This window comes from Blennius ocellaris, assembly GCF_963422515.1.
Source record: "Blennius ocellaris genome assembly, chromosome: 1".
NCBI classification, from domain to species: domain Eukaryota; kingdom Metazoa; phylum Chordata; class Actinopteri; order Blenniiformes; family Blenniidae; genus Blennius; species Blennius ocellaris.
In genome coordinates, this window is record NC_137650.1 from 18,076,273 (window position 1) to 18,092,968 (window position 16,696).

The window sequence follows — 16,696 nt, forward strand, 5'->3', positions numbered from 1 at the left end:
CTTTATTACCCATTGCCCTTGACATGATTGACGCCATAACAAAACATAACAAACAAAAAACAAATCAAATTATCAAAAACATTGAATAGGTCTGACAAATTGGAACATCACATAAGTAGAATAAAACCCAAAGGAACAACAGAGTTTGTATAAATGTTGTGCTTCTTTAATTTCACTTTGTAAAGTTCTCCGCTGTCCTAGTTGTGTTTCAGTTTAAACTTTGTCATATTTAATATTTATATATATATATAGATAAATGTACACGTATAATCCGCACTGAGGTTCGTCTCTTGTGGTAAGCAGAGAGGCTACGAAGGGCACCCTTCTTTATCCTCTGTTTCTGGTTTGCCCTTCCCTCAGCCATTCATTTGTTTGTTCATTCAGCAGTTCTTTTTTTTTTTTTCCCATTTGTCTTTGTCATTCAAGAGCGCCTGTAATACCAAAAGCTGGGACAGGAGGGAGACAGTGTGTGGACAAAAGTTAGATTTTTTTTTCCACCACATTCTCTCTCACTTTCACGTTCTTCGTGGAACCCCTTTTCCCTCATTATATTCCCTCAGGTCCTTTGTCATCTTTGGTAGAGTGTCCGACACTTTGGTGTGTCTGGGGATTCAGAGTGGCCGTAGGGGAAAGTGGTCCAAGAGGGGTGAAGGTACACAGAGGGTGCACACTTGTATGAAGAAGGTTTATGAAAGGAGTGGGAGAGGTGACAAGGTGATGGGGATAAAGTGAATCTAATCAAGTGACAAAGAAGAAAATGTCAGGTTTGACGCCAAAGACCATTAAGCATGTTAACCTTAAATACAACATGAACATCACTTGGTTATACAGACAGACTCAGGTGAGGTGGATCTTCAAAGAAGGCAGGGGATAGAGATCTAGCCAAAGATATAATGTTTTTTTTCAATTGAAGCAAGAAAGATAAAATGAATGTGGGCTAAAAAGACATGTGTAGAGAACAGTGATGCAGAGGGGGAGGACAAGGAGAGGGGTAGAGAGAGTGAGAGGAGCCAAATAGCGCATATCAGGGCAGTGTCTGTCAGCATAGACAGGCGGAGATGGCGCTCATCATCTGTAGAGTATTGAGAGGAAGCAGGAGAGGCCAAAGGTCAGCCAACTGGCCAATGGCAGGGAGTGTGACCCTCCAATCAGAACTGTGGAAACAATCAGAGAGAAATAGTCATATTAGTGAAAGCATATTGACAATACACTGTAAAACACCTTTGACCATCTCAGACTTTGTATTGAATGCACTGATTACTTCTCATAGTGCTAGTCCTTGAACTGGGAATGTAACACATGTGGTCAAAGCTTATGAACCTGCTGATGGGTGGATTCATTTAGATTCCATGATTGAAGATGTTTTAAATTGCCACTATCAGTGTTTTTTTTCCCCATTGTGCTTGTGTGGAAATTGTGCAAGACCTGGTGGTCAACATAACAACTACTATGTGGGTGCAAAGCTCCATGTCTGGAGTGATGAGATAGGAATATATGGGTTGGACTCTTGTCCGTCATGTCTCCTGCATACTTATTATATAACTTCTGCTTTTGGGACACAAGTTTTATTTTTTATCAACCACGTTGCCTCAATCGTTACTCAATCGTTAAGATTAAGACCAATATGAAACACTGAATTTAAATAAATTGTTAGGGCAGACTTCTATTATACCAAGAAGAATGCAAAGCCTCAAATATGAAAAAAGCCTAATAGCTGTATACATTGCACTTTTCCTTTTTCATTATTTAATGTCTTTATTTCTTCCCTGATCCAAATATCAGTGTAACACTTCATTGGGAAAGTGACTGTATTTGGTAATTTTCATCTTTCATACAAAGAAACTATGATAAATTAATGACGGTCAGGCAATATTTGTATGTTTTATATATCTAATATCTGAAATTTCCTTTACCTAATAACTCATGCCGATGTAGGACCAAAGCATTTAATAGTGTATATGATGTAAAAACAGGGTGTTAAAGCACAATCCCAAAAATCTGAAACAAATGCTTAAAAAAAGCATAAATTTGTTTTGCCCTTCCCAGTAAATTGTATTCCATAATATATAATGGTGTTCATCTTCTCAATAAATCCTCACATTCTTGTTTCTATCTTTCAATAAAACTCCAGAGTACAATCTTACATGGCGAGTTAAAATTGATGAGCCCATCACAATTTTTAAAACATACCTAATAAATAGTTTTTAGGTCTGAGATTGTCTTTCACCCTGAAGCAGCACATAAGCAATAAAATGAAGTCTTTGTGTTGTGGAGAGCTTCTTAACAAGAAGAATCATTGAACTATATCACAACATGTTTCCAGTCTTGAAAGAAGAGAAGGAAACTGCAGGGAAAAAATATCATTGTTTTATGGTTTCATGTGGAGAAAAGAAAGACTGTCAGTGAAGGGAGGATAGGTTGAGTGGAAGAAAGAAGGATAAGAAGACAGATAGGGCCATGGATGAGGGGGCGGATAAGTAAACAAGAGAAACAGAGAGGTTCTCCATTGAAATCCCACACATTGTCATGACAGCTTTGAGATTTTAATGAGAAAAAGAAGTTACAATTGATGTCATCACCATTATGTGATGGATTGTTTTTTGTTTTTTTTTGTTTTGTTTCCCCCTGCAGATTGTGATTGTTTATGCACAAGGAAGCTACACATCTATGTGTATTTATGTTTTGCAGTTCAACAGTTGAGGGCCCATTTACAGATGAAAACAATTGCCAGCTGCATACATGAGCTGATCTAGAAGTTCCCATTGTTTTCTTTTAAGGTAAAATCTTGCACTGCCATGCAGGAGTGGTACAGAAAAAAACAAAAAACATTTGTTTTCTTCTTTGAAATACACACAGTGTACTCTGTGTTCATGCAAAAATTACAAATGGAAGCTGCTCAAAAACAGCTTCTTATATTAAAAAGCAGGTATTGTATTAAAGAGATCAATATAATTTCATATCATTGGGGCCATCCTCCAGGCTAAAAATCAATATTTATGATAAAAACTGGATATGTATGCAGCATGCACGCATGCATGCGTGCACACACACACCCGCGTGTGTTTCTGTCTTTGTGGGGCCTGCACTTTGACATATTGCACGCCCCTGCCCTTCACCTTTACCTTCACTATTACAAACTGACCAACTTTGACTCTCACCTTAACCTTGCATTAACCTCAGTCATGTATCACCAACCTTGTTCTTTGATGCGTATTTAATTATTTTACTCTTTCTACATTTTCTTTCATTTTTTTCTGACGACAACCTACGATGCTGGGTTGTGTTGCTTCAACAGAATGTTGTTGTATTTGTATGACCACGAAAAGAAAGCGATTGGTTGATTGATCTTTCAGACAAATATCAAAACAATCTACTACACCGTAATCTTCTGATGATTGTAGTCAAACAACATATTTAATACATTAGTATGTCACTGGAATGAATAAAATGAGATTATGTCAGAGATCCCATTTCTAGAAATATACTATTTCAAGACCAAAGACAATACATGTAAGTTTTAAATGGTGTTTGAACTGATTTCCAATATGGTCATGATGTTGGATGCAAAAAGATTATTTCAGTACTTTGAAAATATCAACCATGTGTATCACTGTTACCATGACAACAGACATCCAGTACACCCGCATTGATTAAATTACCTATTCTGTCATTCTGGTGCGGACATGTAGTTCCTGTAGAGGGCACTTAAAATGATAATATATGGCACTTGAGAAGTCAATCAAAATTGATTTTGAGAGACAGTGTTATAAAATATAAACTGAAATGAATTAGATGTAGCACAACTTCTCTGAAGCCTTTTTGTTCTGAGAGACGTATTATCCTGTTGCACAATCACCTTCATTGGAACCTTAGAAATCACAATAAAATTCAGGTACTAGCACACTAACATATTTCATATAAATGTTTCTTTGGTTGCCAGGACTTAATATTCAGAATAAAGGGAGAACAGTGAGAGACAGGCTCACCTTCCATCGCCTCTTATCGTTTCCTGCAAACACACATCTGAGCAAGGTGGAGCTCTGCGAATTGTGCAAGTGGAGTTACACTCCATTTGTCAAAGGCAATCATCCTTCATTTAGCATACCAGTCCCCTGAGTGTGTGCATATTTAACCTGAAGAAAATTCACATGTGAGCGATACTGCAGCAGTCAGTTGTGCGCTCGAAATGTGTACGGGTTACTACATATACAATATATATATCCAGTGATGCCATTTGAGGGTGGATGCACAGGCACATATGAAAGTGCGTATTCACTTGGTATGTGTGAAGAAACACAAGTGTGATGAATCAGCTGGGCGATGCTGCCGAGCTGACTGACTCCCTCCACATCCTGTGAGGTGCAAGGAGCAGCAGCAAACTCTCATTTGTGAAGTGCCCTCAGGCTTAGTATCATCCTGCTCCCTCTCACTCCATTCCTCTTTCTCTATCTATGTATCTGTCTATATTTGTTGACACTGTAGCCCAGCAACAGTGGTAAACATATGTACCTACCTTTACTAAAGCTCTCTAACTGAAATGAACCCAGTTTATTAAAAACTACCTTGACACATTTTTTTTTTCTGCAAATACGGACTTAAACCTCACTGCCAGTAAGCTTTAATGTCACTTGCACTTTCACTTTATTTCATATTTCCTAAAGGGGATTAAAAAAAACTCACAAAAGAAAGAATCATTTAATTTTTCACTGATCCTCATTTTACCTTTGCAGTCAAATCTGTACTGAAGATGCATTATGTTTTTTTGATTTTTTTTTTTTAACTGGAGCAAAGACTCTTTAGTTGCCTGCTTGATAATTACCCATCTGTCTGCAATGTATGCCTTTGCCTGCACAAAACCTGCAGGGCACACACACACACACACACACACACACACACACACACACACACACACACACACACACACACACACACACACACACACACACACACACACACACACACACACACACACACACACACACACACACACGCATGCTCAGAGAGCTCCAGTGCCTTCCTTTTCCTGTTTATACCTTCATCCATTATTCACTTCATCCCCCAGCGTTGTAACATGTACATGTGTGTGAGATTGCACTACACATCCAAGCAAAGAGTCATAAGCACACCCGTACACAGACGCCTCATACTGAATGGTTTTAAAAAGTAAAAGAAGGTTGTTAATAATTCAGTAGTGTGCGTGCATGCGTGTGGTCTGTTTTATGCTGTTTCAATGGCTTTACTATTTCCTCTACAATATCGGAGAATTTAATGAGATGACGCAGACTCCATCACATTCGCTTATATTGAAACCTTATGGGTGAGCCATCCGTTTGAATCCCAAAATGCCTGGGTGTCTGATTTGCAACCTAAACAGCACAGCATGTAGACGACAGGAGAGATCGAGACAATCCTTGATTGTCATGGTAACGATAACAAAAGATAAAGAAGAAATGCTGTCTGATGAAGTTTAAGTCCCGTTTGGATTTGAAAATGGTACTAATTGAGATGTGAGCCTTGATGTGGTTGTTGTGTTGTTATGCGATCCTCCTTATGATTATAGAAGACTGGTTTTGTACACATCGTTGGAATCAATTTCAATAGACTTTAATGATTCACTTTTTGAAAGGCATTTTTCGCAATATATATATATTCATCACATTCAATCTGATTGTTAGTAATTTTACTCCTACCCCATTCACTGGTCAGCTGCTGCAATACAATGAACTGGTGACGAGGAGAGGAAATCAAACTGAGGTTGTCAGCTCATCCTCATTATTGTCGTATGAATGTCAAAACACTGATATTGTGAGAAGAACTTTTGAAATAAACCAATAGCTCTTTTGTCCCTACACAGGAGTCATGTCAAATGAATTGTGCGCAATTCTCCATCTGAAGTCAAAACTTATCTAAAACAAATTTTAGGTATTGTAATTTCATAAATAAACCATTCGATTATAAACATTGAAATGTATGAGAATGTGAAATCATGTGGCATCAACTGTTGCCACAAATATTCATGTTTGAATTCTGACTATTCATACCTCTCAGTTTATCCTCATTCTGAGTCACACTTGCAACACTATTTTTGGTTGCACCAATAAATAAAATTGTCTTTAAGTTTTATCACAATGTTCCTTTTGAATCATAATGTCTGTTGTATTAATAAACCCAATTATAATTAATATAAGTATTATATATGTGTATATATATATATATATATATATATATATATATATATATATATATATATATATATATATATATATATATATACACACACATTAAGGGTTCAGTGGTGGATGATATTGCAAACTACACAGATGGCGACGCCATTAGAGACTTGGTTGTGGGTTGAGCAACGGATATATAATTCATCACATCAAACTAATCTAACTAACTCAGATTGTACTTACATTTAGAGAAAGTCTGTCTGGTTTACTGTTAACAGATCAGTTAGGGACAACAGATCAGGCTGGGTGATACTAAGAAGTCGGTGAGATTATGGGGTTGAAGAAACTTGATCTCAGTGTTTTCATCGTTTTCTAGGGCTCTTGCTTTTCTTCTTCATGTTGTTTTTGTCACACACTTTGTTTCAGCGATACCTTGCTATCTATTTAAAATACTATGAAGAGAAGTGTGCCATTATATACAAATTCAAATATTTTAATCATGTTGATAGAGCCCTGAGCAAGACCCTCCGCCTCCCCAGCTCTCCAGGACACACAGGGAGAAAGAGATTATTAATCTCAATGTGGTTCTCCTGACTAAATAAAGGCTAAATAAAAAATAGGTTATGTGGAATAGAGTTGTCATGACTTGTCTCCATATAGCCCCCACAAAGACAATGATATTGCTTTAGATTCCTATACTTCTCAAACACCAAATATACTTAGTTTCCCATTTCATGAATTTCTTGAAACATGATCTTCATACCAATTCCCTTGTCTACTGCTGCCGAACTGATATATTTCAGTTCAGCTCAATACAGCTTCTTAATAAGTGCTTTATTGGCATTCTGAAAAATGATCTCCAAACAAATTTAAGGACTTTGGCAATATCTATTGGTCGCAATTGGTTTGACTAAACACACACACACACACACACACACACACACACACACACACACACACACACACACACACACACACACACACACACACACACACACACACACACACACACACACACAGTCACATTCTACCTTACCTGTCTTACCTGCGTTGGCTACAGTGTTTTCTTGTTTGCATTTTCCTATGGTGATGGATACGTCATCGATCGCAATGTCCCCCTCAAAGCTTGGGCCTCGAATTCCTTCAAACACAATCTGTTTTGGAAACAAGCACAGACATCAACAAACATTGGATGAGTATGTCAGATGCAAACTGCACCCTGTCTGAAGAGGCTCCCTGTCGGTTCATAGAATTACATGTACATTAGTTTAACATACTGTATACATAAAACAAGTTGAGTGTTTTACAACTTTTGATAATTGCGATTTTTGTTTAAATATTATATTTCCATTTGAAGCCCCACACCCACATTCAAGTTAAAATGTATCACATGTATCAATCACAGAAATATTTTACAGGCAGCAGTATCCTCAGGTGTTACTGTAAGACGTTATAACTTGCATTTCCTTAGCCCTGAATCACAGGAGAAAAACCGGAGACTCATCTGAAAAGTTCTCCATTTTAGCCACCAGCCATCTGGTTTTGACTGACAGCCTAATTACTGTGGTGTACTGAGGCACCAAAAGCCCATCGCACCCAGCTAATCAAAACCAAGCGTATTCTGTCTGCCATCTGAGGAGGGGGAAAACACAAGTAAACAAGGAAACTTTGTTGGTCCAAAATAACAACAGAAGCTATTCTTCCAAATGTAGTTGTTCTTGGCTTTTTTTTTTTTTCCTTTTACTGCAGACACTGTGGCTTTAAAATCTTTCATTTAAAATATGATCACCAAAGTGCAGGCTGTGTAATCATGTCTGAGGGACATTCAATGCCCTGCTAATATTGTTTTATTTGATTTATTGAGTAGTTTCTACAGAAATCCTTTCCGTGCACAGGCCAGAAATTGCAGGGATATCGTTGGCCCCATCTGCCAAACAGCCCTTGAGCAATGCATTTAACCTTTAATATATTCCAAAATACCAGAAAATAGAGCAAGTGTTAAGATCGGTTTGACTGCCATGTTGATGGGAACACTGCTTGAATTCTGCTAGTTTACCATGGCTGTACCTACAGGTTAACAAGAGAGTGAGCAGGTGCAAACATAGAGGGGTGGCACATATGCATGACTGACCTCACTTTAGAAACTCCATCTGTTTATGCCGACATTCTGCTGTTAAAAGTATTAACAGAGCAGGGCTGCCATCAATTTGTGTGTAAACATTTCAAGCCTGTGCAAGAGAGGGTTCAATTAACCCGTTTGTGACCTTCCAAGGAAAAAAGCCCGACCTATCCCCATACATGCTCCAAGTAAATGAAAGGGTGGAGAGGTGGCACAAACACCATCTCTCACAGCAGAGGCAGTCCATTGCTTGTGTTTTAATCTGCAAGTGTTGTGCTGTTAGTGCGTAACAGCAATGTCAAGTTGAAGTATCAAACAGTAATTCATGGGGCAGATACCAATAACCTATTCTTTGCCTAAGACATGGAGCAGCACACCAGCGTGCATGAGAAGAAATTTGTCCAATTCAACTCTGCAACGTAATCATGAAAATCCAAGTTAAAGGGGAACAGAAAAATACTGTGTAAAATGTCCTTTCCCAGTTAGACTAACCTCTGAAGTCTCGATCCAACGAGAAAATGTTTGAACATTTCTTTCCTTGGTATATTACAGCTGTGCAACATATGTGTATTTGTGTGATGGCTAAACCCCATACTCAGAGTGTGTATACAAGTACCCTGAACCGATTTCTTTCAGTTTTTGTCTCTGTTCTTTGAAAAAGAGAGCCAATTCAATTACATTCATAAAGATGAGAGAAATACAAGAGCACTACCATCTTTTTCCCATTTACTTTCCAATTTAGTCCCGGAATGAGAGATCTTCTTTGAATGAATAAATAAAATAATTGGGCGAACCTTGAAGCTGATTGGGCCATGTTGAGGGACAAAGAAAAGAAGTCCAGCAGTTCAAGCTGGATGGATTCGGCTGCACAGCTCATTTGTGCAAAGGGGTTATTTGATTTACCAAGCAGATGTGATAGCTGGGGGAGGGATTTCAGGGGTAGTGGAGAGAAGAGGCTAATTGGTTAAAAGGCCATGACACTCTAATTTAAAAAAGCCACAATGCTGTTTCTTCACTGTCTGGTAAACATCTTGTTCTCATTTCTGTGCAGTCCTCCTGCAGTCATGTTGGTTATTTGCATCGCTAATAGGACAAACTAGCATGTGTTAGGATTACATTTTTACAAGTGCACCCAAACACACCTCAACTGACAAAGAGATATACACACACACGCCTATACACCTGCAAATGTGCCTGCATGAATCAAGACAACAGATTATTGTATAGTTAAGAGACAATAATTAGTAACTGATGGAAGTTATACACAACAAACAGAAGTGCACACCAGACAGCAGTGCAGTGACATAGAATTGACATCATAATTAAAAGTGCTTCAAATACAACAAGCTCTTTTAGAATATGGAGTTGACAATGTTTCTAAAATTACAGTTGTTTTAATCCCACTGCTTTCTGTATGATGCGGAGGATGACTGGGGTAGTAGTAGTGTGTGTGTGTGTGTGTGTGTGTGTGTGTGTGTGTCACTGCAGGATCAAAGGTTGTACAGTAAAGTGTCAAGTTGAAGTTGTGAGTGTGTCATTTCGTCGAGCCTTGTAACCTTTAATGTTCCTATTGATGTGCTATCCACATGCCAGAGGGGACAGAGAGAGAGAGAGAGAGAGAGAGAGAGAGAGAGAGAGAGAGAGACAGAGAGAGAGAGAGAGAGAGAGAGAGAGAGAGAGAGAGAGAGAGAGAGAGAGAGAGAGAGACAGAGACAGAGACAGACAGAGACAGAGACAGAGACAGAGACAGAGACAGAGACAGAGACAGAGACAGAGACAGAGACAGAGACAGAGAGAGAGAGAGAGAGAGAGAGAGAGAGAGAGAGAGAGAGAGAGTTGGCCTGGTTTCCAACAAGCCCCCCAGGTACCAAACACTATGAGGAACACAGATGGCCTCTGGGTAATCGACAGAGGAGCGAATGGGGACACAAATATCTACTACAACATGTTACCTTTTTTGTCACTCAATTGGTTTTTTAAATGCATGATAAGCTTGTCTCGATATGCATCCACGACCAAACTGAAAAAAATCATACAGGCATGTGGCAGATATATTGTTGTGGTCGAAACAGCAACAACAGATGACAGGAATCAGAATATTTTAATAATAGACAACATAAAGGGGCTTATTCAATTGGCCTGGTTGCATTTGCCAACGAAACTTGGGCGAAGGTATTGGTTTATATGTATGTATTTTACCAACTTTTTTACCAACAAATATTTTTGACCTCAATTGAATGAAATTGTATGAATATATATATATATATATATTTTTTTTTTTTTAATTACTATACAATAATAAAATTAGATCAAGTAAATAGCAAAACATTTAAAATAGACTTGCAGCATTGGTGTATTTGTGTCAATTAAAGAAAACAAAAAAAGAGAAATTTTAAGGAATGGCGGTAAGGATTTAAGAATGATAGCCACTCTAATATTAATGTTGAGGAAACACTGTCTTCTAAAGTGTCCATTTGCATTTCATGAATTTACAACATATATATATACTTATAAAGATATTTATAACTTATGTAGATAGTAGCAATCACGGCCAATGGGAAACAATTTGAAGACTTATCTATTGTTTTATTCCACAATTGTTTCAAATAAAAGATTTGTCATAATGCTGGCCAAAGTTGGGGCAACAGCTCTTGTTTCAGATAGGCGAGAAGGAAAAGTGTTCTTAAAGATATCATTAGTTTTGCAGGATAGAGCACAAAGAGACACAAACTGCAGAGATGAGTGGCAGCACCTCAAAGGCCTGCGGTGTGTGCAGTCAGTTAGCTGTGCACAGAGCTAGAAAGTTTGTGTTCTCCGTGGACATGCTCTCAGCAGAAATGAAACAAGCGTCGGTCTACAGTAAACTCCGGCACTCGGTGGAACCAAATAACATCCACTTTAAAAACCAACCCAGGGGAATAAAGTGAATTAGAAAATCAGACAAGAGTTCAAAGGGGGAAATATGAGAGTAACAGATGATGGACACAGTACGGCTCTTCCTGTTTATATTTTTGTAAATTACATTTATGGGAACAACTTCTGTAACACACACACACACACACACACACACACACACACACACACACACACACACACACACACACACACACACACACACACACACACACACACACACGGACTACTGACCACTTCACAGTTTATAGCAACAACAAAATGATGCTGGGATATACACAATATATTGATATAGTCAGGAGATTTCTTTCCACCTTGCGTAGTGAAGAGAGAATATCTGATCAAGTTGTAATTTGTAAAATGCATACTTTACAATAATTTTTCACATTTTAAGAATTACAACTATTTTCTTGTAGTTTCTTAACTAAATGACATCTTTCTTAATCATTGCATCTAAAATTAAACTGTTTAAGTAGCTGTCCACTTCAGTAGTACAGCACAATACAAATAGTACAGTTTATATGATTGCTAGTCATACTGATCAGCAATGACCCATTAGACAGAAAACTGAAAAAACCCATGAAAAACAAAACAAACCAAAAAACATTTAGTACATATATTTTTCAACATACTGTCAAATAGTTTAACAAAATGTATGCCTGTAAATAAACGTGTTCAATGTCCGAACTGCAAATGTCTGCATAACAATAGACACAGTCCAAAATATGAGAGAGCTTTATAAAAAATGTTTGAAAGTCAGTTCCTCAGTCATGCAATTGGGAAAAGACTCATATCGCCTGCAGTTGTCTCAACCTCTACCCTTATACAACAAATGCACCTGACCAGTGCTTGAAGTGCACTCGCGTTGGACTGCAAATATGCACTAGAAATTGACTATTGTCTCGATACTGTTCAGTTGCGAAAGGCTGCTAGTTCTTGCGTCACATGCTTCTAAAAAGCTCAGCAGAGCTCAACTCGATCCCAGTAGCCAAAAACACAATCCACAAATTACCTTTAATAGTCATCTTCTCCTTCAAGCATGTCACTGCCAGGAGCGTCTGAAGCAGCGAGCTGATAGCAAATTCAGCTGAATAAACTTAATAGGGGCATTCCTTGCAATTTCAACTTAGAAGCAAAATAGCAGATTGCGACAACATCACTTGATAGTGTAATTCCCATTGTTCAAGAGCAGACAGCTCAATCATTAATATTGAGTGTGAGGAAACCAGCTCTTCTATGACACAGAGAGGTAGATAAAGAATAGTTAAAGACACAGTGTTTTACAGGACAACATGAGCAAGGGGGGGGGGGGGGGGGGGGGGGGGTTCACACTGATTGAGTAGCATTTTAACCATGAGTTGCTTATTGAAGTTATCAGTTGATTGAAAACACAAGAAGCCTTCCTGCTAACTTATGAGCCATTTTATTACCACTGAGGAATAGAAAACTTTCTCTTCACATCAAACGCTAGTTTCAGTGTCATAAGATACTCTTTGCTTTTGGGGCATTTTTGACTTCTGTCTTGGGGTTTTTATGTCAGGTCTCATCACGCATGGTCTCTTTTCCTATTTTGTATAATATTTTGTAATCTCCTTTAGGCTCTGTTTACACAACATTTTGAAGTGAAAACTTTCATTGCATTTTGCGTGTTGAGTTGAGATGACAACAGTGCTTGGAGCCACTGAAAAGGCAACAATTTGAAAATTGTGTCCAATTTAGAACTTTTCAAAATGGTCAAACTCCATCTCCATGTGGACAGAAAAATGTGGAACTTACTGTACCTTTACTTTGCAGTGTGGAAATGCATCGTTTTCCGTAACATTTCCATATAAAGGCACAACTTTTCTCAAACCAAAATGTGAAAATTATGCCTTTTTGCATGAAACATTGTTGTACCTTCATGTGTTTGGACTTCAGTCTCATTATTTAGTTTAACTGTCATCTACGCCCTTTGTATATCTATATTTTCACTTGATGGTATGCCTGTTTGTATATTAAACCTCTGTGTATCCGACCTTATTGTGGGACAATAAAGAACAAATATCTTTTACAGTTTTCTTACGACCATTCGACGTATACCAATATGTGCAACTGTTTTGAAGTAATCTGATATGAGTCAATACAAGCGATAACGATATGAAACAGCACATTTTAGATGTTGTGCAACTAGTTAAATGCATGCATTATTGAATTACCTGGAGCATTTTCACACCTTTGTCACCTCTGTTGGTAATCCAGCCTTCATGTTAGAAGAGGCAGAAGTAGGAGTTTGGAAGGCAGTAGCACAACTCAATGATACAGACAGGTGAAGAGTAATTTGTTCCCAGTTTATTCCACCTGGCTTTACAAAAGTTTGATAGAAAATGGCAAGTAGCAAGAAGTTCGCTTGGATCAAGCCTTCATGCGCTCCCCATTTAACAGCTTTATTTGTAAAAGAGCTGTGGTTTGCATGTATACAGGCTTGGGTTGAGTAGGTTGATAATATCTCTTCATGTAGCTTGTAAAGTTGATAAAGGTTATAAATGTTTTGACTGCACGCAAATGTATTTATCCATTCATCCATTTTGACCATTTGATCTGATTTAGACTTGTGGGGTGCTGGAGCTAATCCCAGCTGACTGTGGGTGCAGGGGAGGGTACACCTCTGACACCAGTCTATCACAAAGCAGAGACAATCATACACACTCACTCTTCCACAATTGCATAATTCATAACTGTGGAAGGAAACCAGAGATAGACTGGAATGAATCTATGCATGCATAGGAAGAACATTTAAACTTCCCAAGCTTGGATTTGAACCACAATATTCCTGTTGTGACAACAGGATGTCAACCACTTTAGCAGCATAACAGCCCTGCATTTGAATCATGCCACCAAATTAAGGGTAAATAACAACACAATACACTGCAATGCCTAATTTCAGGATTGTGAGCCTGTGTGCCAATGTGTATAACAGTTTGCAATATCTTAAAATGATTGTTTCCAGGCATTAAATAATACAGGGTGCAGGTGTCATTTTTATTTTTTATTTTCAGAACCATCAACAGGTATTTGAAATTGTGTGCAATCACCAGAAGATGATACTCTAGTGAGACAAAACACTCACATGAACACTGTGGGCTACTCGACCTTGACGAAGCATGACTGAGGGTGACATTCCATGATGGAGTTGACAAAAATACATTGATCACCAAGGACACCCGAATATGATGGATTGTGATCATTTTCTCAAAAAAACTATACAAATTCAGTTTTTCCAGTTGATATTGTGGAGCGGGAAAAAAAAACTAGACATGCATGGACACAAGTAAAAAACGAAGAGAGAGATGAGAGAAAAAGGCCAAAACTGAGGCAAACCTTTAGTTACCAAGGCGACGGCTCTGTCTGGCATGAATCCTTCCTCATTCATCTATCCTGTTTCACCTACCTTTACCCGAGTCACGATACAAATGGGGGTATGAATATTTAAGCTGCATTAAGTGCTTTATTGATGACATAAACACACAAACTCTCACAACTCATTCCCTCTTGTTCACACACACTTTGTCTAACTTGAACTACCCCTTACTTTGCTCTCTCACAAACACGTTTTGTCTTATGCTTGACTGTGTAATTCCTTTTTAATTACCGGGCACACTACAATGTCGGGAACAATTAGATTGCTTGCGCTAAACACCATACTGAAAGGAAAAAGCAGTACTTTTCACCTCCGATGGCTTAACTTAAATTTCCCAAATAGTTGACTTTGTTTTCACCAGTTTTAAGCAGCCGGAAAGGCTGTCATGCAAAGCACTCCCACACATTGGGAGCAACTTAAGTGCCTTTTTCAAGGATGCTTTGATTTATTCAAGTAGACATGGGGATTAAACCACTAGTATCCACATTGGAGGACAACCCGTTTCACTAGCAATGCCACAGCTCCCCCATTTGCCATAAGGCCCTTGAATTGAATTGAATTTTTGTAAATTCGACATTTGCTCCAGCGACTGATAGTCTTTTATTTTCCATTTGTTGTATTTACCAATTGAGAAATCACAAGTTAGTTCAAGAGAAATGATGCTTGAAATATGTGTGACAAATAAAACAAATTTTTTCCTTGTAATCATGTTAAAAAGAGGATGTTTTTGAGTGATAAGTAGCATCTATAGCTACAGCTCCAACCATATATTTTCGAATCTAATAAAGCTACACTATATTGACTGTAAAACACAGACAACATATTAAACACTGAAGGCAAAACACATTACCTTCCCTGAAAATCACACCATATTGAATGGTATGGCAACAACTTTTGCCAATATGTATCAATCGTCTGTAAAGTGAAGGTACCAATTTCCTTTTTTCCAATATAGAGATGCTTCTTCTGGATATGGTGTCACTGGCAATCACCGGCATTCAAAAGCATTCAAACTTTTGGAATCCGTGATGGGCACTTTATATACACACTTGTGTTACTCATCTGGTGCCAAAAAATATGGCTGACTTGTCAGTTTCAGGAAGTGTACAACTTATATAACTTTGAATTTAAACCTCACAGAAGTAATCTGAGTTTTAAAGGGTAACTGAAATGTTTTTCAGATTTCATCTTTAGAAAGAAGAATAAATATGCTTTCGAAAGGTATATAACATTCCCAGATAAAAGTCCGAATTCCGACCCTTTTAATTGACTTTACATGATGCAGCAGACGACGGTATATTTGCGGGCCATAAATGTGAGCCGCCTGAGCTAGACCGGATATGACGTACGAGGGGTTATATGTCCCAGCCAAAACAACATCAGCTGATTGAAGAATGGAGGGGTTTGGCGATACAGAAGCACCTAGGAGCGATGTTAGCGAAGATTTAAGTGACGTATCGTTGGTTTTGGACGAAGATGAAGGAGAGGAATCATCGGAGGAAGAATTAGAAGAAAATCAAGGCGTTCAACCATACATGTTTGAGCCGTGAGTACATATTGTGTGTGACCGGGTATTTACCCGTGTGCACATATTGTGCGTGACCGGGTATTTACCCGTGTGCACATATTGTGCGTGACCGGGTATTTACCCGTGTGCACATATTGTGCGTGACCGGGTATTTACCCGTGTGCACATATTGTGCGTGACCGGGTATTTACCCGTGTGCACATATTGTGTGTGACCGGGTATTTACCCTTGTGTCAGAGTGGGTGTTTTGCAAAGTTTATTGGTCTATTTGTCTTAAGTTTTAGCAGGTTTTAAAAAGACTTACTGAAGGTTGGGTTTAAAAATCCGTTAAAAAGCCGTTTAAAAATGGTGGGGACAGAACCAGGTTTCAGGATACGTTTCCTCTTCACATCAAAACCAAGTGACTCTCGGATTGCGGGTGCTGTTTCATAACAGTCATCCGTGAAATGTTGACTGCAGAGATAGGAGGCCTCTGTTGGTGTCCAGTTGGAGCGAGTGCGCTGCACTTGTTTTGTCCATAATCTCCTCAAAGTTTCATCTTTTGGGAATTTATGGACACTTACAGACGG

The 16,696-nt window shown here is 38.4% G+C and overlaps 1 protein-coding gene across 1 annotated transcript in view; it reads right to left on the bottom strand.

Annotated features, from left to right (window-relative positions):
• Positions 1 to 1,068: 1,068 nt before the first annotated feature.
• Positions 1,069 to 16,696, bottom strand: part of mdga1 (MAM domain containing glycosylphosphatidylinositol anchor 1) — a gene marked incomplete at both ends in the record, with an annotated part of 179,696 nt that continues 164,068 nt past the window's right edge. The window contains 2 exons of the mRNA XM_080500476.1: positions 1,069 to 1,154; positions 7,216 to 7,324. Of these exons, the coding sequence (XP_080356602.1) occupies positions 1,069 to 1,154; positions 7,216 to 7,324 (195 nt within the window). The remainder of the gene's footprint in view (positions 1,155 to 7,215; positions 7,325 to 16,696) is intronic.